The sequence below is a fragment of the Apteryx rowi genome, unplaced genomic scaffold (genome assembly GCF_003343035.1).
Source record: "Apteryx rowi isolate R43461 unplaced genomic scaffold, aptRow1 scaffold_107, whole genome shotgun sequence".
In the NCBI taxonomy this organism is placed as follows: Eukaryota; Metazoa; Chordata; class Aves; order Apterygiformes; family Apterygidae; genus Apteryx; species Apteryx rowi.
This window is the reverse complement of record NW_020447275.1, coordinates 85,441-113,300: the sequence shown is the minus strand read 5'-3', so window position 1 is coordinate 113,300 and position 27,860 is coordinate 85,441. Positions and strand designations below refer to the sequence as shown.

Below are 27,860 nucleotides of genomic sequence, written 5' to 3'. Positions count from 1 at the left end.
AATATACTGGAATGTCCACAGCTATTAATACAATTTGTAATGCTTAAATTACAACTTCACATTAAATCTGTAAGAAATCTTGACTTTAGCACAAGAAATTTCAGTTTGTTCTAATGCCCCCCACCAACAACTATTCACAGTAATTCACATTTTCAAGGCCTGGCTTCTGGAACCTATTACTATGTCCCTGCCAATGTGATTCTCTTGCCTTTTCCAAAATTCTGTTTGCTAAATGTAGCATTTCAGACTAAGAAATACTGCCAGTACCAAATTACTAGTTTTGCAGTGTTAGTGTATTTATATCCCTTATAACATACAGTACATATATTTTACAAGGCATACATTACCGTACCTACATCACAGCAGTGTGTATTACAGCAACTTAATTAAAAAAGCTGTACACAATAAATTTACTTTTTCATTATTTAAATAATTTTTGCATTAGTTTATATTGTAATTACAAGTGCCATTATACTGTAATTAACAATCTGCATTCATTACAAAACTACGTTTTAAGAAGTTCATGTAAGTTTTCAGCAGAAAGTCAACTTATAAAAGTCTCAGTTCAGAAGTGTAGTACTTGAAATACTTGAAAAATAAAGTTAGCTTGAAGCTTTAATTTAGATGCTTTTTCTGCTCCAGTAATATAAAAACCATTTTAAAAATTCAAAGCTTATTTTAAAGTTTTGAATATGGACTAATGCAAGCTCAAAAAGCAAAATGAAACCAAACTGGTACGTGATTACAAATATTCATAAATATTTTAGTGAAAAATCCCCAATCATTAACAATTTTCAGCACAAATAACAACTGCCTTTAAGCAAACAAACAGTCCATACTTTTTCTGAAGAATAAAGAATCTAATTTATATCAAAGGATTAACAAAGGGAAAAAAAATAGTTCTAAGCTATGTACATTCATAAATGATTTTTTAAATAGTTAAATACAGATTTACACACTAAGCCATACTGGCTTTTAGATGATACACACAAGATAACTATGTTGCTTATCTGTCCTAATGTCTATGATAAACTTGACAACTGCACCATGAGCCAAGTTCAAATAGATGTCATAAGCTGTAAAAACTCCTTAATGAAGTATAATAGAGAAATTCCCAAGATTTGGTTCCTGACATCATTTCATTCTTTTGTAGCTAATTAAGAAGAACAACCCTAATGTACATATATATGTGTGTACATGCCTTGTAGATCAGAAGCTGTCCCTGACAAAAGGCCTCAGCCTGGCATCACTGAGTTTTAACAAGTATGGGAAACAAAAATACAGTTTTATAATAAGCAAGATTTGTTGATAGTTCTTCAAATGCTACACTTGAGTATTTTTGACTCAACAGCTTCAAGTTAAAACAGCAGTATTTGTTAACAGCAACCCCCCCCCAAATTATATTTATTAATTCATTCTCTATAATGGCAGTTGATTTCCATAATAGTTACGCAGAACAGACTTCAGATGGGTTTCCTGAATACTAATGATGACAATTTATTTTATACTTTCTAAAAGCAACTCTTGAAAGATTTGACTCTGCTAAACACAAAAATATACTGTTGTACTCCTATTGTGATATCGCTTTCCCCAAGTTGTCAGATGCACATCTCTCTGCAAGCCACAAAACTATTATTACCAAAGTAGAAGTTACCCTCTGCTAAATAAAAGCATATTGCACTTGTAGATAAAAAGCACAGCACCTGTAGTTAGCTTATGACCTTAAAACCTTAGTATGCATGATTTCATCCCTTTGAAAACTGAGGAAAAGCAGATAAAACCACAGCATCAGACTAAACTACACCTTAATTGCTACTTTGAATAAAGTCATTCTTTTCAGATATGCCTCATGTTTAAATCTATTTTTGGCTTTTTTGGATCAAAAAGCTATAGAAAAAAACTGATTTGCTTTTTTAGAATTGTGTATGAAACTGTTTAGTGTTTCCAAGCTAATGAGACTATGCTAAATATCGAATTTTAAAAAAGTATTTGAAGAGATTATCTTGCTAAGAGAATAAGGGAAAAGCACAAGTACATTTACATAGCTGTCTATACTCTCCAAAATAGATTTAAAATAATTAATACTAAAACTCATCATGGACCAGACTGAAATCAGTACCTGTAAACACTAGAAGGAGCAATAACTGGCTACTGAAGAAAAAAAAGGGGCAGTGGGAGGTCCTCAAGTTTCAGCAACAAAATTTCAAATTAACAATCACTAGTCCTAACTCACTATCTGTATTCATATTTGTCAGGAAAGTAAAAGGGACTGCTTTTAAGAATAAGATCTGTGAGGTCAAGCCACCTGACCTCACAGTAACACCTGTTTAGATGCTGCATCTCCTGTAGCAGTACACTTTGTGATGTTCAAACAGCAGTTGCAGTTGTGCTAATACAAATAGCTTCATTTAGTAGTCAAATTGTTACTTAATAATAGCAGTAATCATTGTTAAAATAACCCCTTTTAATGTTAATAATCAAAGAGTTTATTGAAACTACAGATTAATAATTAAGACTGCACACACGTACACTGGCTCATATACCCTGTGTTTTAAAAGAGCAGCATAGATTCACAGCAGCCAAGACGACAAGTAAAAGACAGAGCATTGGAAGAATGGCAACAGGAGATAAAAACAGATATTCATGAAAATGAAAGCTTCAAGTGCTTCTGCTATTGTCAGCTTGCTGGCCAGTGTCAGGGTCTGTGAGGCTGGCCTGCCTCATCTACCATGTTAAGTATGTAAGTAGCAATATCATCTTCTGTAGGCGCATCTGAAACCACCCAAGAATCACTTGCCCCAGTCACTTGCAGACGGCAGACAGGACAGCTCCTATGACGACCACTCCTGTTAGGAAGCCAGAGAAATGAGTATTTTTCATTTATGATCTCTTCCAGGCTGAAAGAGCCCCCAAAACCCTAAACAAAACCCCCCAGTGTGAACTTCAAGACTGGACAGATTAATTGGATTAGATCACTTACAGCTTTTTTTTTTTGTTTAGACTTTTTTTTGAGAGGAAGACTGGCCAAAAATTTTGAATGCAATTCTAGTTTTTGAGTGATAAACATGGAATCATGTTCCTCAGTTATTCAGAATCAAGTTTGCTCAGGTTAAACAGAATACATCTAGCCACCTGTCCAGAAAGTTTAAATCAAAATCCATGGTCTAAGCTAATTCTTCATTTCTTCAGAGACTCAGCTGAGCTACCTTAGAAACCAGTCCCCATAAGTTTCCTATGTAAAGAGAAAGAAGAATCTTCGCTGGGTCCCATTCAGTCCACTGAAGTTTGAAATTGGCCCCTCAAGGTTCCATTCCCCCTCCTGCCCCCCCACTAATTCAGGGCTCCCCAAAAATATGCTTCTAGGCTCAGAGCCTCTGTTAGGTGTGTAAAGAAGAAGGGCTGAACCTAGATTCAAAAATCAAATACCAAAAAAACCTGGTATAACTGGAAGCTCACTATCAGGTCTGTTGATGCATTAGCCACAGCAGAACGTAATCCACTCTCCAACAGAATAGCTAAACTAACCCCTGTAATGCTATTAGATGTTCAAAAGTCTTCCCAGAAAAGAGAGATGACTGCTTATACACTGAGATCCAATGGTTTTTACTAGTGGTATTCTTGTGGAAGTGTGGTATTACAAGAGTAGCCTCCATGTTAAGCATTTGAAAAAGTCACAAAACARAATTCATATGCACAAAATATAAGACTGGAATGTTAAATCATTTGCTTTAACTAGCCAAAAAAGCCCTTAACTGAGAATATCTGTATCACCTAGGGCTAGACTGCCAGAATACCTGCCTAATCCCTGTAGGTCTTCTTTATGGCCAGTGGAGAGAGCTATGTTCCTCCCCAGAGCAATTTTTCTCTCTCTTAGATTTCCAACAGCTAATGTATCAGACTGATGTAGAAGCTGAAAAGCTGTTCAGTTTAGTATTAGACTGAACATATATTGTAAATGGATGTTATACATAAATTTCAAGGCATTGCTATTAAGAAGAAATCTTTTCCTAGAAAAACTCTGATACATTTAATTAGCAAACTGAATGGTATTTGTTTCAAGTAAAAGCATATCATATGCAGAAAAACCCCTCTGATAGTTATTCCCCAAATAGTAGTAAGATGGTCCAACTTGCCTTTACATTTGTATACTCTAACAAACTATTGATTCATTTTCTTTAAAAGAAGCATTGTATGAGATTTTGTGAAGTATATCAAGAGGTTAGCATAAGTGTATATCCTCTTTTCTCCAGTTTTCGAGCAAGAATACAAGAATTATATTTTATGATAATAAAGAGGTAAGAAATTACAAAAAAATGCTGAAAATCATGTTCACATTTTTTTCCAAAATGAAATTCTGCATAAGATGCTTACAAATTCTGAAATCCTTCCTTCCTTCTGCTGCAATCTAATTTTATTCAAGCTTCTTATCTATCATGTGTATATTATCTGGTAAATATCTTTAGACATTAAATTATACAGGAACTGAGGAATGTCAGACCAAACTCGAACATGTCAGACTCCCAGTACATACTATAAAATAATGAATATCCTTTAACATGTATTACCATTTATCAATGCATTTCTGGCAGAAGCTGTGAGCACATGGCAAGATCAAATCAGCACGCCCATCCATGCAGATGCAACATTCCTCTTCATCTGTCAGCTGTTTAACCCTGCACAAGAGAAGACAGTATTTTCTCCCAGATTACTAATACATTTTATATTTATGACCTGATCAGCTAAGATATTCTTTCTGTTATATGACTAGACTAGTTACTACATTTTTCATAGTAACTAGTGATGGACAGAAGAGAATACCTGTGCTTCTCAACAACAGAAGTTTAATTTTGTGGATGAAGTAGTTAGATCATTCTGGCCCTGGCCTAAGTCAGGAGACACAGCCTTAAGCTATCAGCAAACAGCAGCAAATGAACTAAAATTTAAGGAAGAATATGCATTTATTTTTTCCATCAGGTTGTGCTTTTGGTATTAAAAAGGGTTATGCAAAATGTTTTTCAGAACAAGAGGGAAGTGTGAGAAGTTATAACTGTTATGTATCACATGACTGGGCCAAAGAATGGAAACACTGTTTATATTAAAGGCAGAAGAAATCTGCCTTCCTTTGACAAAGTGCCAGGCTAAAGTATTTGAGAATGAACTTTGTCAAATTTCTGTGTACTGGCTTATATCCTAGATAACGTGACAAAAACACATCTGTTAAGAGGATCACTACTAGATTGCCTGCTCACTTATTTCACATGCAATCAAAATGCCAAGAGCTAACTAGTTATTAGATTTAGAAGGCTGGTTTTAACTTGAAATACATCCATCTAGATTGTTCCTCCAAATTAGGATTCTCTCCCAATGCTGACTGTTACTGCAGCTTTTCCAGCTAAGTTTCTAGGTGGTTTGTTTGGGGGGGGGGGGGGGGGGGGGGAAGGTGTTCAAACTTTAGATCACTCACTGGGATAGCCATTTTCATTTTATCTATCTGTCTCTCCATCTTTCAAATAATAGCTCACATATCTATATCTAACATTCATAATGGTAGCATCTCAGATGTTTGTATCATCAAAATTTCTCAAAAGTGGAAAAGGTGCAGAAAATCCTCTACTTTCATTGACCCAACTAGACATATAAAGTTCCCTAACTTTATAGTCAAGACTCACATCCAAGACAGCCAGCTAAGTGCCCTCAGAGAGTACAGGATTTTCAAAAATCCTGATCTGGGGATTCCTTCTCTGACTAGGGGAGCAGAGTAGCACTGTAGAAAGCATGGCATTTCAGGAGAGGCTGGCCACCTTAACGACTATTGACTGAACAAGCTTTTGCTTAGGTATCCTGCGAGCTACTCAAATACAGAACAAGTTTATTAACTGTACAGATTAGCCAACAGATTAACCAGTAGTTAACATGCTTTTGTTTTATTCTTCAGTAGGCCCTTGGGGTTTCCTTTCCAATATGCTTTTTGAGAAATTACTTTAGATTGCTAGGAGATTTTCTGTACAAATACAGATGGTGATTCACATATAGTGAGGACCACCGCTTCCAAAAACTAACCTTTTGATTAGCCCACTATGTTCTTTGGTCTTGCTCCCTTCTATTTCCCTTCCCCACGCAACTCTGAGTACTTTCCTTTGACAATACTTCAGATTTTGAGATTTGTTGGTGTATATACAGGCAATTATACTTAAAACAGGCACGCTGTTTATCAACTTTCTGGAAGCCAAGGTTTAGCCATAGGATTAAGTTGCTGAAGAAATGATAAAATACAAGGGTTACAAACTAAGGAAATGCTTGTCTCTTCAATATCAGGAGGAGTAAAGCACTTACGGATATTTTGGAACGCTCTGTTTAGGAAGTGGATGTTCTAAAGAAATGGGATATTATTCCAGTGGAAGAAGTTAAGATAAAAAGAAGAATGAAACAGATAATATTTGCTATTTTTGGACAATGACTGCCAGCTCTCGCAGAGCTGAAAAACATCTAAAGGTGAGAAGAATTTAGGTAAATGTGAGGATTTCACAGAAAAACAAAACATAAGATTTCCTAGGTATAAAATACTTAAAAGAGCTTTAGCCTTTATTTATTTTAATGACTTGAAAAAATGGGATAAAATACAACTGGACCAAGCTAGCTCACTAAATTCCAGCATATTAGAAAAGTATATTAAAAAATGTTATTGTCAGTATTATTTTTTGTTATTGACAATATGTTATTGTCAGTTATTTGTCAGTAATACCACCTCAAGCAATTAAGTTTAAAAACACAAACAACGGGTGCTCATCTTCCCCATCTCAAAATCTGAAGATTGAAAAAGAAGTTAATCTAGGAAATCTTGTATGTATTCATCATCTTTAGCAATACATGAGCTTGTTTTGCATAACAATCTGTTTGTTTTTAAGTAAAAGGACTTTTCTAGATGTATATGTGCACAAAAGTACAACCATGCATCTTTGAGAAAGAGCAGGGAGGTATCTTTTTCCAAACTTGCCCACGATTTGCTACCTAATGCTAGCATTTTAATAATTCAGGACAGCCAATAATTTAAGATTATCCATTCCCAAACAAGAGAAACAGGAAATAAATGGAAAGAGCATATTCTGCAAGGCACTTGACATACAAAAATCAGGGGGCTTTATTTTTTTAATAACAAGATAGCCAACACCTTTCTCGTTCTAACAGCTGGAGTTTGACATTTTTAAAGTTAACCAGCTTTTGAGCTAACTAGCTCAATAACTTGTTTTGTTAAAATTCCTGGCTATCAGTTCTTCACTGAATGATACTATACAGAAATACAGCATGGTTTCACAGAGAACTACTCCCTTTACTACTTTTTCCTCTAAAATTTACCTCAGAACTAAATTAGAACTCTGAACTAACTCAGAAAGTCAGAAGTAAGGCATTACCAAGAGCAACATTTCCACATAGGGAAAGGGTGAGAAGATTCTTGCTATTACATTCAGTCTGAACTGAAGTCATTGCAGGTGTTGACCTCAGTTTTTTGCTTTTCCTCTTGTTAACAAAGCAGGATGTCAACATGTGTGAGACAGTTCACATTTTTCCAGTCTTGCCAGTTAAATTATTACTGTAACTGATGAGTTTCTAGTGGCAACAGATGGAAACTTTCACATGCCAAAATGTAAAAGAGGAAGAGAAAGTTTAAGTGGAACAATAACAAAACCTGTTTAAACAAACATTGTCAAAACCCATAGATTTGTAGCTGCAGCTGATTCCATTTCCTCCTGTTTCCTTATTCAAGAGATTCAACATATACCAAGTTTATATTAGAGCTGACCACTAAAATGCTTGTTCTGAAGCTGAAGTAGCCTAGCACTGACAGAAATTCACCCAAGTACATTGTAGCTCTCTTGTTACAAAAGAAGGTGTGCTATTAATATTTGCGATGATTACAAAGTCTGCATCTGCCAACCACATACAGTTTTAACTACATGTTTGTAGATCAGGTTTTACACATAACTTCCAAAATATTTATGTTGTAACTGTGGTCAGAAGCTAAAGTATATCAAAATACCTTCCCATCCATAAGCTCGCCTGACAAGATGACACAGACGTCAAACACTCAGCAGTTTCTTCAGAAGCACCACTCCGTGCAAGAACTCCTGCTGCTTGACTGGTGATGTCTTTATAAAGTTGAATGAACTGATACAAGTTCAAGATTCTGGAAGCTTCCACAATGCCACTTGTTTTATTTATCTTAAGATACAAGAAATATTAACAATTATGCATTAGATTTGTATTTGACATTGCTGACAATTTTTTATGCACTGCATTTCTTGTCAATAGCTACTTTCTCAAGTGCCCATCACAATTTTAGCAGATCTGAATCCACTTCAGCAGTAGGTAAGATCTGCAAACAGACCTCCTTTCCATTCCATTAAGAAGAATATCACAGTTAGGACTACATTTTCATGACAAGACAATTACTGTCATTATTCGATCAGATTAAGTTATAAGCAAATAGGGACCTGATGCCTAGAAACTGGGTTAATGTTAGTACAAGAAACAGAATGATCAGTTATTTCACATTTAGAACTTAAATTGCCTGCAATAATGGTTGCCTTAATGAAAATCTCGTCTTACTATCCAAAGAATAAACAAAAGCTCCCTTTAAATATACACTAAGAACAAAAAAGTTTGAGAGTTAGCCTAACTCAAACTCCAGATTAAAATTGCTTAGTGGCTTCAGGATCATCTGAAGATGTTACTTGATAGGATATTGAAGGGAAAAAGTCTCCAAGTTAGAAAGAGTAAACTAGTAAGCTTTGTCATGGTCTTCAAACTAATAATAAGTATTTAACTTTTAGTCTGGCTTTCTTTAAAAACAAACAAACAAACAAAAACAAAAAACCCAAGCTGCATACAGTTATGCTAGTTCAATTAATACTGCTTGAATCTGCTGGCTAATTTCAGCTACTATCAAACTACACAGTTCCCAGTTTGTTGTATTATTTGATTTCCATAGCTTCACCTCACAAATCACCTTAATTCATAACTAGCGAGGGAAGATGTCATTCCTTTAAACTTAGTCATGAAAATGTATCTGTTAACCCACTTTTTACAGAAACCTAGAATTTAGGCTTAATTCATCTCAAATAGCATGTTAATATATCATCTGTATCAAAGTATATTTTCAAAAAATATCTAACAGCTGTTGGATTTTACCAGTAAAAGCGACCTCCCCAAATATCTGCACACAAAAAAAATCAAGTTAAAGTTTTCAACAATCTTACTTTAGTACAGACTATCCGAACAACCACTTTCCAGAGAGCAAAAGAATCAGAACCAGGCTGCACTTCAAATAACAGATGTTTGTCTTGTCCAGAAGCCAATTTTGCAGTCCTGGAAAAAAAAAAAAAAAGTCTACCATCATGTGCTAGACATGCAAAGATGAGTAACCTCAGATATTCTGTTATTATTTATTGTTTACCCATATGCTTTTTATCCTTAAAGAGGTTTTATCATTACTGCCCAAATGGATACATGAAATTTAAGGGTAGTGACCTCCTTTGTGTGTCCTTCACTATAAAATACATATTTCATTTCACTTTAATTTGCACAGTATATTTCACAAAATGATGTGCAAGCCTTCTGATCCACCATCAGCAAACAGGTATCCTTTATAGACATTTTCATTTATATATACATTCATTGTTTATTAGAGTGATCATGCAATCTTGTAGTCCAATCTAACAAAGTATTTACTTAGCATGTATGTGAAAACCATGCAAGTATCAACTCATGCAAATATGGTGTATTTTTGTTAGTATATATTAACAGTAAAGGAGTAAGCTTCAGGTGACCCAGACTTTTTTTTTAAGGAACACAGACAAAATGATCTATTTCATAAGAATCAGAACAAGATATTTTACTTTCAGGCTGAAGCAAACACTGTAAAGAAATAAAAACCTTGAATGACAGCGATATTTTGGAGTTAATCATACTGAAGTATACTCAAATTCGCAGGTAGAATATAAGGTAATGTTCTTCAAAATCCATTTATTATCTACTCAGAAGACAGCTACCTGTTACTACACCTGTTATTGAAGGTGCAGTAGTCATTCATAAAAGCATGACACTGTACAAAGCAATTTCTAAACTGAATATAAATTCACATTACAGTTAAACATCAAACACTACCAAAACCTACATGCTACATAACCCCTTTTGAGCATGTACTTTTCCCCTTGGCCTCATTATATACTACAAAAATTGAGTGAAAATGATAACTCGGCTGTTTTGTTGGCTTCTTTTAACTACCAATATATCAGTCAAACAAAAGGCAAGCTATAAAAAGCCTTACTTCCGCAGCCTTTTGTTTAGAATTATCTTGGTCAGTGGTTTCCAAACACTGAGGCAGGTCACATCTTTAATGAGGAACATGCCCACAGAATTGGGAGAGAGAGTGAGAAACAGTTCTGTCTGAGGTGGCTACCTTCCCAGTGTAGCTGTACCGCTCTTTACAGGGGTCATATTGCTACTTCCTGCCAAAGGTGATGTGCAGAGATGAAGCAGCATTGCATCTTTAGGGGGTTGGTGGAGGGGGACAGGGAAGAGCATGTGAGATAAGTAACACGACCAAAAAAATAGTGCTAAATGTCTACCTCTTGTGAACTTATGAGACAGGAGCAACGCCTGCTGGAAGAAAAGTACTGCAGAAAAGTGACTTTAAGGAGGAGAAACTGTTCTGTTTTTAAAGTGTAATTACAACCATTATAGAAGCTTTAAGAACTGAAAGGAACATCTGAAAACCAGATGCCTAGTTCTGGTTTAGCCAGCGCAAGAGAATATACTGCACACAAGCTCTCTTTAAAACATAAAAGAAAAAAAAAAAGTAAGGCTTACACATCATTAAGTTCAGCTACTCTTCCCAGAAATTCTTCATAGGTTAAGAAACCACTTTCTCGAACCAAAGAGGCAAGCTTTGCTACTTTTTCTGGCAACTTGTTAATTACAGTTTGTGTCTGGTTTGAAATTTGTTGACCCATGGTGAAGTTCTTCACCTCAGCTCCATAGAAGAAGGAAGTTCTCATTCACTTGTAGAGTCTCTGCTAAAAATATTTTAAAGAGTAAAAGTTATATTTGTGTGTTTTATGAATAACTGCTCTCATTTTCTTCTTTTAGTTTAAGAGTTTAGCTACCCCCTAACCAGTCTAATTATTCTAGGCACAATTTGAATAACAGTCAAAYTGGAAACAAAGCAGAATACTTGGAAGAAACTGGGATGTGGCATTAATAATTTGAAAACTATATTCTTTTCCTTACAGCATCATTTGTATTAAATAGAGATCATTTACTCATACAGATTTTTCAGCAACTCCAATACACATGTAAATACATCTGATGTAATGGAAAAGAAAATCACAAGATGATGATGATTTATGACAATCTTTGATCTTCCTAAAAAAATCTTCTTGTGTGAAAGTCAAAATACTCACAAATAAGCATATTAACACCTGGGTGTACACAGCCATTACAATATGAATTAGGTTTTGTATATCAACTGTCTGTCAGATCAAAAGATTTCTCATAACATTCTTAAAACTTGTAAGATAAGAGACTCACATCAATCTAAATCAATTCAAAAAATCAGTGAAATTAGCATAGTCCTTATGTGCACAAAATCTTGAACTATTCAAGAGAAGATGCTATTCTGCAAAATTTTCTGCAAGGACATGAAATTCATAAACAAGTTCCTGCAAAAAAACCCCTCTGTACAGCCATGTTTTCCACTCTAACCATCCTGTCAAGCCTCACTGGTTGCCTGCTCTCAAGACTCAGTTGTAGTTTGTTTTACAGTACTCACTAGGTCAAACCTCTCTAATCTTAACTGTTTCACCTTTCCTTTACATTCATGTTTTTCCCCGAAGTCTTCAAAAGATTCTTCCTTATATCTTCTGATTCCAGAAAAGTCTTTATCCGTTTCCTCCTCTTGTTCCCTCTCATTCGGCACTTCCCAAAAACTTCTCTTTGCTCTTTAATGGGCAAAGGCAGGCAAATTAATTCTGCCCACGCAGAGTTTGACACTTGTAGTGACAATCAGTAGTTTCGCTTCCTTTAAGACTTCTACAGATAGAAGTCCAGAATGGCAAAACTAACTGCAGAATATCAACCTTAGTTCAAATAATAGATAATCTGATTTGAGGTGCACTACAAAAATCTTATGAGAGACATCATTCAAAAGCAGAATTTCATTCTGCATGTATATAAAGCTACATTTGTGCATAAACCTCCCCAAGAAAATAGCCTACAACTGTCAAGAATTTCACTACTATGCTGTAAGAACAACACTGCGCGAGTCACACAATGAAAAAGCATATTCTTCTTATCCCACTATCCTATGAAATATTCTAGTATTTTACCTAAGAGAATTAACTTCAAATTTAATGTTTTAATTTTGATCAATCTCTGTTCTCAGAAAGATGCACTCCCACAGAAATCACTTTCCTCCTTCCAATCTAGCCTCCAGTCTTTTCCTCTCAAGCTCTCTAGACCTTGCATTTGGCATACACCCAGAAGATACCTCTGAAATACAACCTTTCAACAGTATAACCTTTCATCCTTCAAACACAACCTACCTCATATCTTCCATTTTTTGTGCTCCCTCTAATTGCTTCCTGAGGAAGCAAAGTACCTTGTGAGCCCACTGAACTAATAACTAATAAAATTAAATCACAGAATAGTTTAGACAAAAATAATCTAGCTCATATTCAGAAATACTAGCACTAGTGTTTGTTTTCCTATTTTTTTCCAAGATCAAAAATCCACAAAACAATTATCAGAAAGATCACAGATAACGTAGGCATGTACCACAGGACAAAATGCAGGACAAAGTAAAACACCGTGAGCTCGGCCACAGCCAGTACTACCACCAAGCGGAGCAGCCAGAAAACAGGGCGGTAGGGAAGAGCCGACCACACCAAGCGTTCCGGGGAGGGCACAGGTTACCCGTCGGGCCTTTACCCTTGCCCGTCCCTCTGAAATCGGCGCCGACACCGAACCCCACGCTCGGCCGCCAGCCTTGCCCCTGACCCCTGCCCGCCAGGGCGCAAAGGCCGTTTCCACTTGACCGTTTGGCCGCACTTAACGGCCGCGCAAACAGGCCGCACGCGCAAGCCTGGCTGCGTCACGCCCGCACGTGCCGGCGCTGCGGGGCGGGCGCCGTTGCCCCCCCCCCCCAACAGCCGTTACCCTGCGGGCGGGTAACGGCCGCCCCCGCCCGCGCCCTCCCCGCCGCCCCCGGGCACGGCAGCGGCCCTGCTCAGGGCGCCCGCGCCCAACGGCTGCCCGGGCCCGGCCTCTCCCCCCGGGGCACCCGCCAGGCCTTCGCGGAGCCGCGGGAGGGTTCCCGCCAGCGCCCTCACCCCAGCGCCCCGGCATCCTGCTCGCCGCCGCCCCGCCGGGACCGGACGGGACCGGAGCGGGCGCGGCCCCCCGCGCGCCCCGACACTCGGCCAAGGGCGCAGGCGCGCGCTCCGGGGCTCGCGCCGCGCCGCGGTGACGCCACGCCGCGCTCCGCCGCTGTTGCTAGGACACCGAGGAAGCCGCCTCGGCGCGGCGCGGCGCGGCAAGGGGGCCGCCGCCCTCCCTGGGCGCCGCAGGCCGGTTGGCCCCGTCCCTGCCCTCCTGCCCTGCCCTCCTCTGCCCTCCTCGTGGCGGCACCAGGGCGGGGGAGCCGGCGGCGGGAGGGAGAGGGAAAGTCGCTCTCGACCTTTTCACACACACAAAGAAAAAAAAAATAGAAGACTAAACGATAGCAAGCAGTTTAGGAACAGAAATCCTGGAGCATCCTGGAGGTCACCCACATCCTGATGCATCTAGAGATTTTTTTTAATTTAAAGAGGAGAAAAGGAGTAGTACTTCCCCTTCCTGCCCACTTGTGTTCACACGTAGACACGCGTACTTCCCCTGCGGCCGCCACCCCCACCTTCAGCCAGGGCTGGGAGCCTCGGTGGGTTTCCTGCAGCCCCGCCACCCTCTTCACCTAAGGTCAGCAAACATCTGCGGCCGCGCTGTGGGAATGCGAGTGGAGTTACTGTCAAATGACGCATACAAACTGCGGTCTCCTGTGAGGTGGGGTGAATCATTGGTTTAAGATACGCTCAAGCATAATGTCGTTTCTGAGACATCAAGGAACTTCGTATCTTTTGAGAAAATCTGGTATTTAAAAAAAAAAAAAAGCAAGACACTTCAGAAAAGTTGGAGACATAGTGAAGAATTTCTCTTAAATTTCTGCAGTTAAGGGTTTAGGTTTCTGAGACTTTTTGTCTGGAACTTAAATATTTTCTCCTGTTTGCTTCATAGTGGCACATCAACATGAATTCTGTTATACAGTGAGCAAGAACATTCTGCACTTTCCAATTTGAATATATGAGTGGGTAGCACTCATTATATGCATACCATCTCAGATGTGGTACTTGCTGACTAGTATTTTTCTCCCAATTGTTACCACAGAACTAGTTGTTTATTGCATACAGAATAGTGTAGCAGGGTTCATTTTAGCCTTTGTTTCATACAGTTGGCATAAACGATCTGTAAAACCACGTACCATACAGTTCTTCGCTGTTGTGATTATGCACAGAGAGAAAGACAGATGTGGGGCAGCACCACGATGTCGTGTTCTGGCTGTAGGTGAGAGTCAAGGCCCGTATTTCCAGGGAGCTGTAAATTGGCAGCTGTGGGCCATATCAAACTACATGCATTGGCCAAGCTTCAATGTGCAGGTCAGGATGAAAGCTATCTGAGTTTTTAAGTAAATGACAAAAAGATTTACAGGTTGAGGCAATCTCTTATTATATGAACAAGAATAGATGGAAAACGTAAACACTTCTGGGCACAAAAGCCATATTTAGATATAAAACAGAAGCAACAAACTTCCAGCCTAAGAGGAACTAGAGAACAATTTGCTGAGTTTCATCAAGTGTTTGTGAGACAACCTGAGAGAAAATAAAGTTAGTACCTGTGGAACAGAGGTAACATTAGTAGGGGAGTAAGAGAGGTGACAGATAATTACCTCTTGGGGGTAGGGAAAAGAATAGGAAAACAGCTACTTCCTAAAACATGAAAAGGATAGAGGGGGAAGGGACATTGTAATACATGCCAAGAAAGTCTGTAATTACCTGGTGTCCGTTAATGTTGTCTTGCCTCCATCCTTAAGCCCGTTTTCTACTCTACCACCACCATGACAAGCGATGCCTGTGACCTTTCCTGTTGGCCTTATTCCTGCTCTCTGCTCTTCCTCCACACGTGGCATAGTGTCACCCCCGCCATCGGGAGGCGAGGAGAGCCGCGTGGGGTTCCTGCGGTGCTCACCCGCAGCAAGGAGACAGCTGCTCAGCCGGCGGGTCGGCCGTAGCTACTGCTCTCCTCTGTGGCACATTATCATGTGCAGATGAGGGACATCACCCACACCCACACCCACACCCACACACCTGCTCTAAGTATGCTCTTAGCAATACACTAAAATTTGCTGTCTAGGGGAATATATAGCCACTGGGACATTAATAAATGCATGTGAAACAGAAAAATGAAAGTTAAAAACGCAGTACCCTATACTGTAGAAAGCACTACTTAGGCTAGCAGTTCTGTTGCTGTTCTATTTCAGACTGTTCTTAAGCTGCTCGATCTACAGAGAAACTTACTTCACCATAATAACCTCCTTTCACATATTAAGTCATCCAAACCATTTATTCATGAAAATATTTGGTAGACTGCTATTGTTGATCTCCTATATCAGCTAATTACTTCTGTAATATTGAGGTTATATGATTTTTTCCTGTGAGACAATTTTAATGAGAAAAACATTGTCCAGACAAACATATCTACCATACTTTATTTTCTTACGAAATACTGTAAACATCCCATATCAGTTGAGATCTTTCTTATGAAAGCCACATTTAAATATACACAAAAGACCTTAAATATAACTGTTGAGAAACAGTTCAAGGGTTTTTTTGCCTGTCAAATATCTGAAGTAGAATAACAATAGATTGTAATAAATTAAAAAGTAAATTATGATATAGTGAAGGTATCTAAGAAAGTTATTAATTGCTGAATATATATAAATACCAGCATCTTTGTACCCTTCATTGGGTATTTGAATGACAGTGGGTTGATCCATTGATTTTTTTACTCATAAACAGACTTCTTCTGTTTGTAAACAGACTTCTTTTAAACAGTGTGCAACTACTCAATGGAAATAAATAAATCTACATGAGTAAGAGCTACAGCAGCAACATTTTATTTTAACCATTAATTTAGCAGACATCCTCCAGCCGTATAAAAAACTTTTCTATTACATATTGATCTGAATTCTATGCAAATAGTTACACACTGCGTCTCATTTAATAGGATATTCCTAATTATTTCTTTATTATTTAAGATGAAAAATGAGCTGTACGATGGCTGTTTCATTGATTTCAAGTACATGAGATACCACGTTCCTTGCAAGAGCATTTATAGCTAAAAAAATCTAATTATTAAAACACCAAATTTTCATATGTTAAGACAGAGAAAACATTCATCCATCTGGCCAATATTTACAGTCACCCATTTTTAAAAGCATTGCTAATTTCTGCGTGCTTCATTTTAAATGTCTAATAAGAAATGTATATTCCTCCTCTTAAACTTCTGCTTCTACACATTTTACTGTGGCCTCAGGCTTGGTTTTAGACTCTTCTACCTTTTTCCCATTATCCTTTGTTTCCTTCTCAGGTGTTTTGTCATTTGTCTTAGCCTCTTTGAGAGCAGTAGTTTCAACCATTTCTTTTTGCTGATTCTTGTTTGAAAACGGGAAGGTTTTCTTATACCTTTAAATAGAAAAAAGGATATTATAGCAGAAGGACTGACATAGTTTGGTATAATCACTGAACAAAAAATACAAAATAGCTAGAATTAGTTTCCTCTGTCATATGCAAGCAAAAGTTTCACAGAGAATAGTGGCATGATAGATCAGCATAGAAGCAATTTGCGTTTTAAAGAAATATTTTTGATTTTGTGTTTTTAAACAGACAATATATTCAGGATTTGTGGTACATAATGATAAAGCTATCTGGTCTAGGATGTTAGAAATGCACACAACTTTTTAATATGATTTAATGATCCATTATGTTGAAGATCTGTATGCATCACTCAAATGAGCTCAACAATTTTTTTTTCTGAACACGATCATAGTCCAACAATAAAAATTTTTACCATGAGTCTGACGTAGAAAGAAACAACAATACAACTGCTTAAACAGATGTATATAAACAGGTGCACACTTCAACGCTGCCATTTTGGCAGACTTACAAGTGTCCCATAGTAGGTATGATTGATTAAACAAAGATGGGCAATATTTCTCTTCAGTTTCTTTTTTTAAAGCAGGCAATAGCTACAGCAACAAGTTTATCTGTAGAATGACAGGGCTTAAGATTTTGTTCTTTGTTTCTATATGGTTATATCATTATCATTAAATCTCTGCTCTAGCTATATATGTAAATATTCACTAGTTGTAGTCAGTGAGTTGATTCAGTTCAAGAGAAAAAAGAAAACCTTACTTTTTGATATAGCAGACTGCTAGAACAACTGAAATAATGAAGAAGATCACTGCCAGTACAAGGAGTGCCGTGGGGATACCTAAAGATAAAAGTAAATGAGGTAACTATAGAGATTTTATATAGACCTCATTCTGCCTTTCTCATGAATATAAATCCAGACTCTGCTAATAGTAGCCCAGTGTAAGAGGTACATAGACATACACTCACAGAAGAAAAAAGGTATGATGAATTACAAGAACACAGAATGCTTTTCCTCATATTTAGTATACTTCTCAGTTGCTGTAAATTAGGATTACTTATTCACACCTCACATCTGGAGAACAGCAAATCACTTCTCTCCTTAAAACTTTCTTGGCTGCTTTTTATTTTTTAGAGCCAGCTGAGCTTTCCATTACTCTGAGCACATGGTGTTTGTTAGCTTTCTCATTAACCATTATGAACTTCATTCCATATTAAAATGTGAACAGAAAGTATAAAATCATATTTAGACCTTATTTCTACTTTCCAATTACTAAAAAAGTTATCTGCATTATAAACTTTGCCTTTACAGAACTGTACATTCTTATTCTGCTTGCAGGTTCAGCTGTACAAAAATGGATGGCTAGAGTAGCAAACATACCCATTAAACAGTTTGACTGCTAAGGTCTATGTGACTAACTAGCTTTCCTGGTTAAATAAGTAATGTATATGGCCTTTACCTCCAAAGACAACACCATCATTCTTAAAGGCAGCATGGGAAGTGTAGTTAGGAAATTCAAGCGGTGAGTATTCCTCTGGAATTTTTGCAGTAGTTCCCTCTGTTGGTAATATAGTTTCGGTTACACATATTACACGAAATTTCACATTTTTCAGGGGCTGTTCTGACACAGTTGCATTAGGCACTGCTGTGATGTTCTCAGTCAAGTCTGAGCTTGAATATGTAGATAAGTCCGTTGGTTCACTTGATGAAGGTGGAATGGGTGTAGTTGGATCTGGTTTACATGAATTAATGTGAACATCTGCAGAAGGGAAAGGAAATGCATAAGAATTGTGCTGGATGTTAGTTTTGCACTTACTTAAGGTAGAGCACACCTGTTTATAGAAATTGTTTCCTGGTCATCCCCTTAAGAAAATTATTCTTTGTTTAGTCACGACAGCCTTATCCAGATCAGGGCATGCCTATTTCAAACATGTGGCTAAGACCCTGATTATGCACATTCTTAATGTTACTCACATAGTTAAAGACCTTTCTGGGTAACTGTGACCCTCATTTTACGGTTGCATACCAATGACAAGATTCCTTCTGAAAAGTACTTAGAATTATAATCTATATAACAAAGGATAACATAACCTCCTGCAGAGCAGGAGGCTTACCTGCAGCTCCAAGCTTCAAAAATATTTCAGTTATATAATGTGTTTTAAAATAAATATGATTATTTATAAGTTTAAAACATATGCATACGCTGCTGACACTTGGAACACTACATTGATTTCCTGGAAACAAAAGTAGCCATAAAACTTTCAAGTAAACCAGACACCAGAGAGACATGAAAAAGTGACACAGTTCTAATGGGTGCTAAAAAGAAACTAATTTCAGGCATGCTCAGGAATGCAGTTATTTAAATGATGTGAATATTGTCTCTATAAAAATGAGGTTGCAAGTGGAGCTTTATATGTAAATGGAAAATCTGAGTTCTGAACCAGGCTTCTGTGAAAATGTGAAAATTCATGTTTCTAGTGGAGTTCTATATTCTGAAAAGCTATAAACATTTCACTAAAGTAACAACCAGATTACGACATAAATAACAGGGGAAACGACGTATGTACTGTTCTCCAGATGAATCCCTGTGGGGACTCTGATGACGCAGTTTCATTCACAGAATAAAAAGCTAAATGACAGAGGCTTTTTACTTTTTCCACTATAGTTTCAAGTGATTTTTTGCATTACAGCCACAAATAAAACTGACAGGAGAATGAGCTTCCGCCAACTACTTTGGGTAAGAAATGTCTAGAACAGGCAACAGTTTGGCTATTAAGATAAAGAAATGCAGAATCATCACAATGTTAAATATACATTACTTACTCTAAGTTATTTTCAAACCATTCAGCAAGCTTAACTTTCTCCATATATGAAAACAGCATAATTTTCTTGAATTAAAGCAAAACAAAACAAGTAATTTACCAACCTACCCAATATTTCTGATGCAGAATGTTGCATAATATATTTAATGCATTGAAACACCATATTGTAAAGGAGCAGAGGTAATAACAGTACAAGCAGAAACAGCTCCTTTTAAAGCATGCCAACTGGGGACTAATTCATCTATGCATCCATAAAAAAAAGCTATGAACTGTAAAGAAAAAATAAGTTAGCCCAATCATGTCATTTTTAACTTGACAGGTTAAGTGGTAAGTTCATTTCTAATGGTGCTTTTTCTCTCCAGTGCTCTCTTATTAGCAGTCAGATACTTATATTACCTACCCTGTTTCATCAAAGTGGCTCAGGAACATCAACAAGTCTCTCTAGCCAAGAAGTGGCCTTAACAGCTTTATCCTCAAGCTTTTCATCAGCTCAGAGGTACATGGTCACCAGATGTGAGGTGATGGGGCTATAGAATGCTAGCAGGAACACAATACCTCTGGTAAGTACTTCAGTTAATACTACACATTAAAAACAACACTGATCTCTTAGGTTGAGAAGATGTAACTTCCATCAAGCCCCAGGTTCCACTGCTGTATCTTCCAATGTCATCCATGGGGATGGACAGTCAAGAAGAAGGAGGGGGAGGGCAGTTCTTTTCAAAAATAGCGTGATGCAGATTAAAGTCTTGCAGAGGAAGTTATATGATTTTATTAATAATAGATTGGGAATGTAGTTGGTTTTATGGATGTTCACTTGTGCTAGCTTATATTTTAGTGTAGCTTAATGCATTAAATTACTTTCTTTTCAAAAAAGATTCAACCTCTCCTCAAGAACCTCAAGACACTCTTGGTCTTAATGCAAAAATACACACATGCACACAGACACACCCTAGTTATGAATTTGAGAGCGCTGCTGTTTTTTAAATCAACGTGCCTAGATAATCAAAATATATTAGAAGTATTGTACTGACACAAGAGAATGGTAAAAGCATCTCTTTTTCAAGAACTGTAATGGCAGCACCAAGTTATTAATTTGCATTAACCAAATGGACCTATGTACATTTTCTGTTTGTATTTCTTGGAAACTTTTTTCCCCAACAGGTGTAGATACAATGAGACAACATCTAAGATCAAGGAGAAAAGAGCCAATAAATGATAAGAACTCACTCGTTATGTTTTTTTCATGAAAATCTGAAAAAAATCAAACTAAAACATTAAAAATGTAGTTGTCATGCTTGCATACCTGAGGAATTGAAGCAGTAAACCTTGAATGTTTTAAAGTGTTCAGCATTCCATGGTACTAATCCAACATTGCCCTTACCACATTTCTTGTTGGATGTTATCCGAGGAATGACAACCAATCCATCTTTCACCCATCCATAGCTACAATAAAAAGGATCAATCCTTTTAATATTGTATTTGTTCACAGCTTCACACTGTGTGAAGGAGTGCATTAAAGCTAATCAGATACTAATTGATGTCTCATACCTGCATGTTTCAAAGCCGTGTTTCAATGCCTTTTCAACCTGGTCTTTACTTGCCAATTGCAGATTCAGCTGACTGCATGCGTTACTTGCATCTGAGAAATTCACTTTGTCCTCAAGATAAATTCCTATGCCTGCAATCCTGCAAGGTGAAAGCATGGAACCTGTAATTTAGACATAAATATTCAAGGTTAGTACTTGAACATTAACATTTATTCCTTACGTTGGATTTAAGATCACGTTCAACCGAATGGCACATCATTTAAAGTTCCTAGCTTAAGGACAGTAGAAAACTAACTTCTAGCAAGAAGGCGATCTTTTAAAAGAAAACACTTTTTCTCAGCACAATATTCCAGAATTTCAAAGGGTTTGACTATTATTAGATTAAGAAAATGCATATACAGTTGGCTTTTGAGTCATTACCCGCAGTCAACTTATTACTGAAGATGCTGTCATTTGTCATACTCATTTATGCAAAATGGGAAGAGTAATTAGGTAGTCCCCCCCCTCCTTCCTTCCCCAATAAAAATAACAGTTGCACTGAAGCACTGGTTCTTTCAGTATACCAGTCTCACCAACATGAGTTCTACCAAAGGTGTTATACATAATTTGTCATAGAATGAATAAAACCACAAGAAAGTATGCCTAGAAAGATTTTGTCATAGTTCCTTATTCCTCCTAAATTTATCTTTTTTTTCTAGTTTGGCATCATGCTTTTTTTCACCAGCCACTATCAAGTGTGATAGAAATTAAGTTACTTTGTTCAATTTACTGGGAGTGCTTGGCAGGCAGGAGAGGAGTAGGAGAAAAGGAAATAGGTAAGGTGAATTTTTGGCACTTTTCCCAATTCCTCCTCAATAGAAGGTCCATCCAGGTTCTTCAGAGAGCATACTATCGATATCTGCCCCAGGAGAGGGAATGCATAGCTTAGGTCTGATTATACCTGCTCTACTTCCTTAGCCTGTGTTAAGCACATAGAAAAGAATTCAGGATTTGACCCAGGAAAGGGGAAAGGATATTACTCCTTTTTATCAATATTTCACCAGAAGCATATACTGGAAAATGATTTTTTTTTTAGTTATATACAGTAATTGCCACATTAAATGAACGTGGAGTAACCTGTATCAAGAAATCATCTCAAGAGAACTACATATAATCAGGAAGAAAATTCCCATAGCAATGCAAAATAAAATCAAGAAAAAGACCAAAATGCAACTAGATCCACTGGACATATTTTTGATGTTTATATAGGTTTGCAAACATTTCAGATAACCAATACCCACAGCTGTTGCTTGTTGAATATCCTTTTCTGTCTGTGTGACCATCAGGTATGTACGCTAATGAATACTTCATAATATCTGGGCATCAGACTATAGGCAATCCACAAATTCTTGAGGGAAAATGAAGCAGTGCCTGCAGATCTACCCCATGACTTCTCAGCAGTAGAGGTTAAATTGAATTTTATGAACAAAAAGATAGAACTGGTGACCAAGCCACTCCCACCATGAGAAGGTATAAAGATAAAAAGTTGACTAAGCTTGAGTGGAGGGCCAAAAGTAAGGCAGGCTTTCCAGTCCTGCTGCCATGGGTATGGTGGGGTTGGTCAGCAATACTATCAAGCCAAATATCTCCAGTGTCCACAGTGTTTTACCAGTTTTGAATTTAGGATTCAATGGCCTAAGCTGGACTTGAATGCCTGGCAGGGCAAGCATTGAATTGGGTGGATTTATCTCAGCAGCTATGGAGGCTGTGGGCTCCCATTAGCACTTCCTGACATGGAGTAGAGCCAGTGAACACCTGAGCAGTCCCCACAGCCAAACCACAGCTGCATCTGACCAGGACACAAAACCAGCCAGGCACATTGCATGAAGAACCAGAGATGCATTGCTGCTCAGTGAAGATATGTATGTAGGTATCAAGGACCTCAACCTATCCAAGCAGTCCCAGTGTGAAGATGATTGAGTTTTACTGTCAAATGTCTTTCTTCCAGCCAGCCTGCTTTCATGAATGCCCTCGTGTATGTCTTTATTTTGGCCAAGGTACTTCTGCATCAGACAGATGCTCCAGCATTTACTTTTCTTGATTCCCTTTTGCTAACAGGCCACTCTCCCTGCCTTCTTGAGAATTGTTTCTGTTTTCCTGAATAACTCTATTTCTCAGCTGTTAAGGCAGATTCCACTATTCCTCTTTCTTGTTTTCAAGCCACTTTTCTTGTAGGATTTATGCCTAATTCCTTTCTTCCCTTCCTACTTTTTATGCTCAGACTTCACTCTTACTGTTTACTTCATGAATTATTTTCCTATCTTTCCTACTATAAATTTTTTTTTAATCTAATGTTGAGGATGAAAGTTTTTTAATGACCTACCTTATAAATTTCAAATAAAGCTGAGCAACTGATTGAATGGAATTTCTTGAAACTTTAGAAGGTTGTCTAGATACTTGTAAACTGTTATGACCTTTAGTGATTCAATTACAGGAGGAATATTTTTACATGAGAGTTGTAAAACAGATACCTAGCAAAATGAATATAAAAATTCAGTACCAGAAAACTAAGTCTTAAGTAGTAAGAAAAGCAACTGTAGGACATGGGTCAACATTTTATCTTGGAATTCCCTAAGCATTTAACAAAAATAGAGAAGTAAAAAGAATGTTTTGGAGAAGTTGTTCTTTGGAAAAGTAGCTTCAATCTAAATTCCAGATAGTTTTACAATGTGAGGAAGAAAGCCAGAAAGAGAACAGTAGCTTCTTCAAGTCTTTTCATCACTTCTTAAATCACCTCTGAATTCTATACTAAATAAGACTGAATTTGTACAGGAGAGAGACTAATTCTTTAAAAGCGTATTAGCCTTTTGGGTCTGCAAGCTGTGCATACCTGTCTGTTATGCTTTGCTATTTAGTTAATCTTACAACAAAGAAACATCATCCTCGATATTTGGGTCTTGTATGACAAATCTGTTTTACTGAGTAATTTGGGAAAACCTAGACAGAAGAGTCTTACAACAAGACTCAAAATTGTCACAGAACAGGAAGAAAACTGTTCAATTTTTGCAAGGTGTGAGTATTAGCTTTATTGTGCATTGTTTCTCTTCTTGCTTTTTTGGGAAGCTGTTGCTGCTACCTCCTTGCCTTGCCCCAAGTTCTCACTGTGATTTGCTAGAGATAATTTCCTTCTGCTGATGTCAGGGAGCAAGCAAGAGTGGGGCTGTGCCACAAGGGAAGACAAGCCAGGAGCTGAGGGTGACTACAGCGCAGGCAGGACAATGTCCTCACTGACCAAGGTGCAGTCCCACAGCATCTGAGCAGGGCCAGGTTGGTGACAGTGACAGGTTTCACCAGCAGCCCCAGACAGAGCAAGGTAGTGAGTCAGGTCCAGGGATCATCCAGAAACTCCATTTGGAAGCAGCAGGAGACAACACTACCTATAACGCATGTCTAAGGTCCATCCTGGAGATGAGGCTACCTACAGTGTAAGTCCATGCAGGAAGCCCAGTCAGTAAGCCAGGACAGTAGCAGTCAAGGCTGGGCACAGGCACACTACAGCACAGCTCAGGCCAGCACTGCACATCAGGCCTGAGCTTAACTGAAGCTCCTGGACCACTGAGCAGAGGGTGCGTGGATTGGTGCCCAGGTGAGGCAGGTACCCAGTTAAAGGGGGTCCTGACAGCTGATAGCTGAAAGGGATAGTCTAAGACTCAAACTCTTGGTTTTCCCAGTGAGAATTATTCAATGGCTGGGATTTCTAGAGGAGACCACTGTTGTTAGGCACTCCAGTCCTGGGGAGTTTTAGTAGGACTTGAGTTGAGCATCTAATTCCCTTAGTCCAGATTTCATTTAGAAGCCTCTCAATAGATAAGAAAATCAAATCTCTTCAACTTTTTTTTTTTTACATAGATAGAAAAAGCATTTACTCCTTTAAAATTACAGTGAAACATCTGAAAAAAAAGAGATTATCCCTGATGTGCACTGAGTATCTGCAGATATCCTAGTAGCTACTGGGATAGTAGGCTACTAGATTGTTTCAAGTTGATTATTGTATTGAAGTTGAATGAGAAGACATCCAAGTTTCACTAAACATATAGAAGAAGAATTGAAGATGGTTTTCAGAACCTTAGAAATCCCCCAAAATATGGGCATATAATAATGCTTGGGGGAGGAGGGTTATCTAAGAACTGTATGAGAAAATTGATATTGATAGTTCCCTATGTTAATTTTTCAGACAGTTTAAATAAAATAGGAACTTCTGCACTGTATTAACCAGAGACAGGCACAATTGCCCTGACAATGAACTGAAAAATTCTTGTCCTAAATTTCCTTCAGTGCTGCAAATCAAGACAGTGTCATGATATTGCCAAATCAGAGCAGAACAGTTTGCATTAAAGATAGCATTTTATCTCTGATGCACATAACTGATTTCATGCATGTCCTGCTGAGAACTATGCAAAAGTGCTGTGGTATCTTAATATAAAATAAAATCACATTTCAGCAGATCTGAACTTAATCCTCTAAGCATTACCAAAAATTAAAAACAAGCAGTTCTGTAGCATTTGGGAAGCACTTAAAATTATCAAGTGATTAAACTACACAAACAGTGAAAGATTTTCCCCATTTAATAGAGTACTTTTCATTGCACTGACTTCTGAAATCCCTGTGGTTTCATATGCCAGCAAACGCATTAACACACACACTCCCCACCCCTCCCCCATTTTGTTTGCAAATGTAGTTAATTTTTTAAAGTACTTTACTGTTAAACAGGGAGACTTTAAAAAGTGGAACTTTACATACCTGTTATAAAGTAATTTTGAGCCATGAATGTCATAACCCACACCAAAAACACTGCTGAGGTAACTCCAAAATAAGTTGCCATTTTCACCAACTTGGGTAATTGAGAAAGCCAGGGTCTCCTGTACTAAGGAGAATTAGAGTATGGGTTACTGTCAGACCACCTTTGAGATTGCCTTTGTGATGACTTCTTGAAAGCAACTTCAGCTGTCACTGCGCTACTTCATAGAAAGGAGGTCAGAGCAAATGCGTTGACTATCCCACTCAAAGGTGAGGTCACTAACTGGAAATCCCTAATCTCCCTCTACATTTTCTTTCATGTAGGGCGCTCTGGAAAATTTAACTACTGCTGACTCAGAAAACACAGCTGAGGAAAAGAGATAAGACTGTTAGACTGCTAATTCAGTAAACACTTTGAAAAAAGTTTTTCTTTTGCTATTTTTTCCTGTTTTACTGATTAACAGCTCATTACTCATGTTGTCTATTCAGCTGGTAAATAGAAAGGATTCTCTATTGTGTCACAGCATGCCAGGCAGTTATAGAGAGAATCAAAATCAGAATTTTTCTTTTGGTGTGGGGAGAAGGGTTGTGTACTTTTACTTTCCTTTGCCTTAGAGTTCCAATGCAAAAATATGTACCGTAATGCAGAGGTAGCTTGATACTTAATTTCAAACAGATTTGGAGATATACTACCATAAAAGGGATTCCCTGCGCAACTGCAGGGACAGTGGTGGGAGCTAGTCACTTTGCTGCTCCCTTTTGTGAAGTTCCAGTAAACAATGATTCCAACAGACATTGATTCAAACCATGGATGATCTTGGCAGCTATAACTTAGAAGACCTTCAGAAATTCTTAGCAGAGAAATTTTGCAGAGATTCCAACAAAGAGAGCAGGAATAGACTTCAAGAGATCAGCTAGTTCCCTTTACAGTCAGTAGGATCAGCTGTATTTATGTTATTCCTGACAGATATTTGTCTAACCTGTTCTTAAAGACTTCCAGGGACAAATTCTTAACATTTCATTAAGTGACCTATTCTAGTGCTTCACTGTTATTCACCATTAAAAAGTTTTCTGTAGTCTAAACTGATTTTCCCTTGCCACAGTGTAAACCTATCACTTCTTTTTCTACTGGAAATGGATATGGCAAACAGTTTATTTTATTCTTCTTTGTAACAGACTTATGTATTTGAAAATTTATTCCTCTGCTCTCACTTTTATTTCAGCTAAGAAACCCCAGCTTGTTCACTCTTTTCCTCTAGCCAAAGCCTTGCCAAAGCTGTGTATTGATTAATGGATTACTTCACCTGCTTATACAGTTCAGAATGGTATCAGTCTTTTTTGCAACAGGATAATATTGTTGACTTGCGTTCAGTTTGTGATTCAGTAAACTTTCAGATGTCCTAGATCCCCATGCTGTTTCAAGGTCCTGTAAACACAAGTGTAACAGTAGCTGCCTCTTCACGGTGCATTTTACATTGCAGAATGTTCGCACTTAAGATAGTATTAACTTTTATCTGGGCACAGGCCCTATTTCTTACAGCAATATATAACATAAATATGGGTATACTATAACGTGGATAGACATCCACTGGGCCAAGTAGAGGATGCTGCTGCAGTTAATGAAATTAGGATGTCTCCATTACAAATAAAGAAATGAAAAYTGGGTTGTATTTGGGCCATGGTTTGGATGTGAATGTTGGTAAAGCTCCTTGAGATCTTAAGTTTCTTACTCCGATTTCTATTCAGTCCTCTCTTGCGCTGTATTTACCTGCCTCCACAAAGTGATGGCAATCTGAAATACAGTAATCAGACTTACTCTCACTGAAGCAAGTTCAAAGTGGATTTACTTGCATTCACAATTTAGGACCAGGGACTACTAGCTGTTCTGCAGCTCTCAAGGACTGGTAGTCTGTGGTTT

At 37.8% G+C, this 27,860-nt stretch overlaps 2 protein-coding genes across 6 annotated transcripts; both read right to left on the bottom strand.

Moving 5' to 3' along the window:
• Window positions 1-275: 275 nt before the first annotated feature.
• On the bottom strand, window positions 276-13,479 carry RNF141 (ring finger protein 141). 4 transcript variants are annotated; one of them, XM_026070933.1, is made up of 6 exons: window positions 13,386-13,479; window positions 10,867-11,072; window positions 9,255-9,363; window positions 8,036-8,217; window positions 4,566-4,673; window positions 276-2,846 (listed from the first exon to the last, which is right to left on the bottom strand). In XM_026070933.1, exons 2-6 carry the CDS (start codon window positions 11,052-11,054, stop codon window positions 2,696-2,698), a joined length of 738 nt encoding a protein of 245 aa, XP_025926718.1. In that variant the 5' UTR covers window positions 11,055-11,072; window positions 13,386-13,479; the 3' UTR covers window positions 276-2,695. The 4 variants fall into 4 exon arrangements, with proteins under 4 accessions (XP_025926718.1, XP_025926727.1, XP_025926733.1 ...); XM_026070942.1 differs by having other exon boundaries at window positions 10,867-11,069; window positions 13,386-13,477; XM_026070948.1 differs by lacking the exon at window positions 13,386-13,479 and adding an exon at window positions 12,832-13,048.
• A 2,356-nt stretch (window positions 13,480-15,835) lies between these two features.
• LYVE1 (lymphatic vessel endothelial hyaluronan receptor 1) lies at window positions 15,836-26,273 on the bottom strand. Of its 2 annotated transcripts, none has more exons than XM_026070774.1 (6): window positions 25,946-26,273; window positions 21,168-21,327; window positions 21,001-21,062; window positions 18,257-18,556; window positions 17,559-17,637; window positions 15,836-16,829 (listed from the first exon to the last, which is right to left on the bottom strand). In XM_026070774.1, exons 1-6 carry the CDS (start codon window positions 26,025-26,027, stop codon window positions 16,643-16,645), a joined length of 870 nt encoding a protein of 289 aa, XP_025926559.1. In that variant the 5' UTR covers window positions 26,028-26,273; the 3' UTR covers window positions 15,836-16,642. The 2 variants fall into 2 exon arrangements, with proteins under 2 accessions (XP_025926559.1, XP_025926551.1); XM_026070766.1 differs by having other exon boundaries at window positions 20,923-21,062; window positions 25,946-26,272.
• Window positions 26,274-27,860: the final 1,587 nt, after the last annotated feature.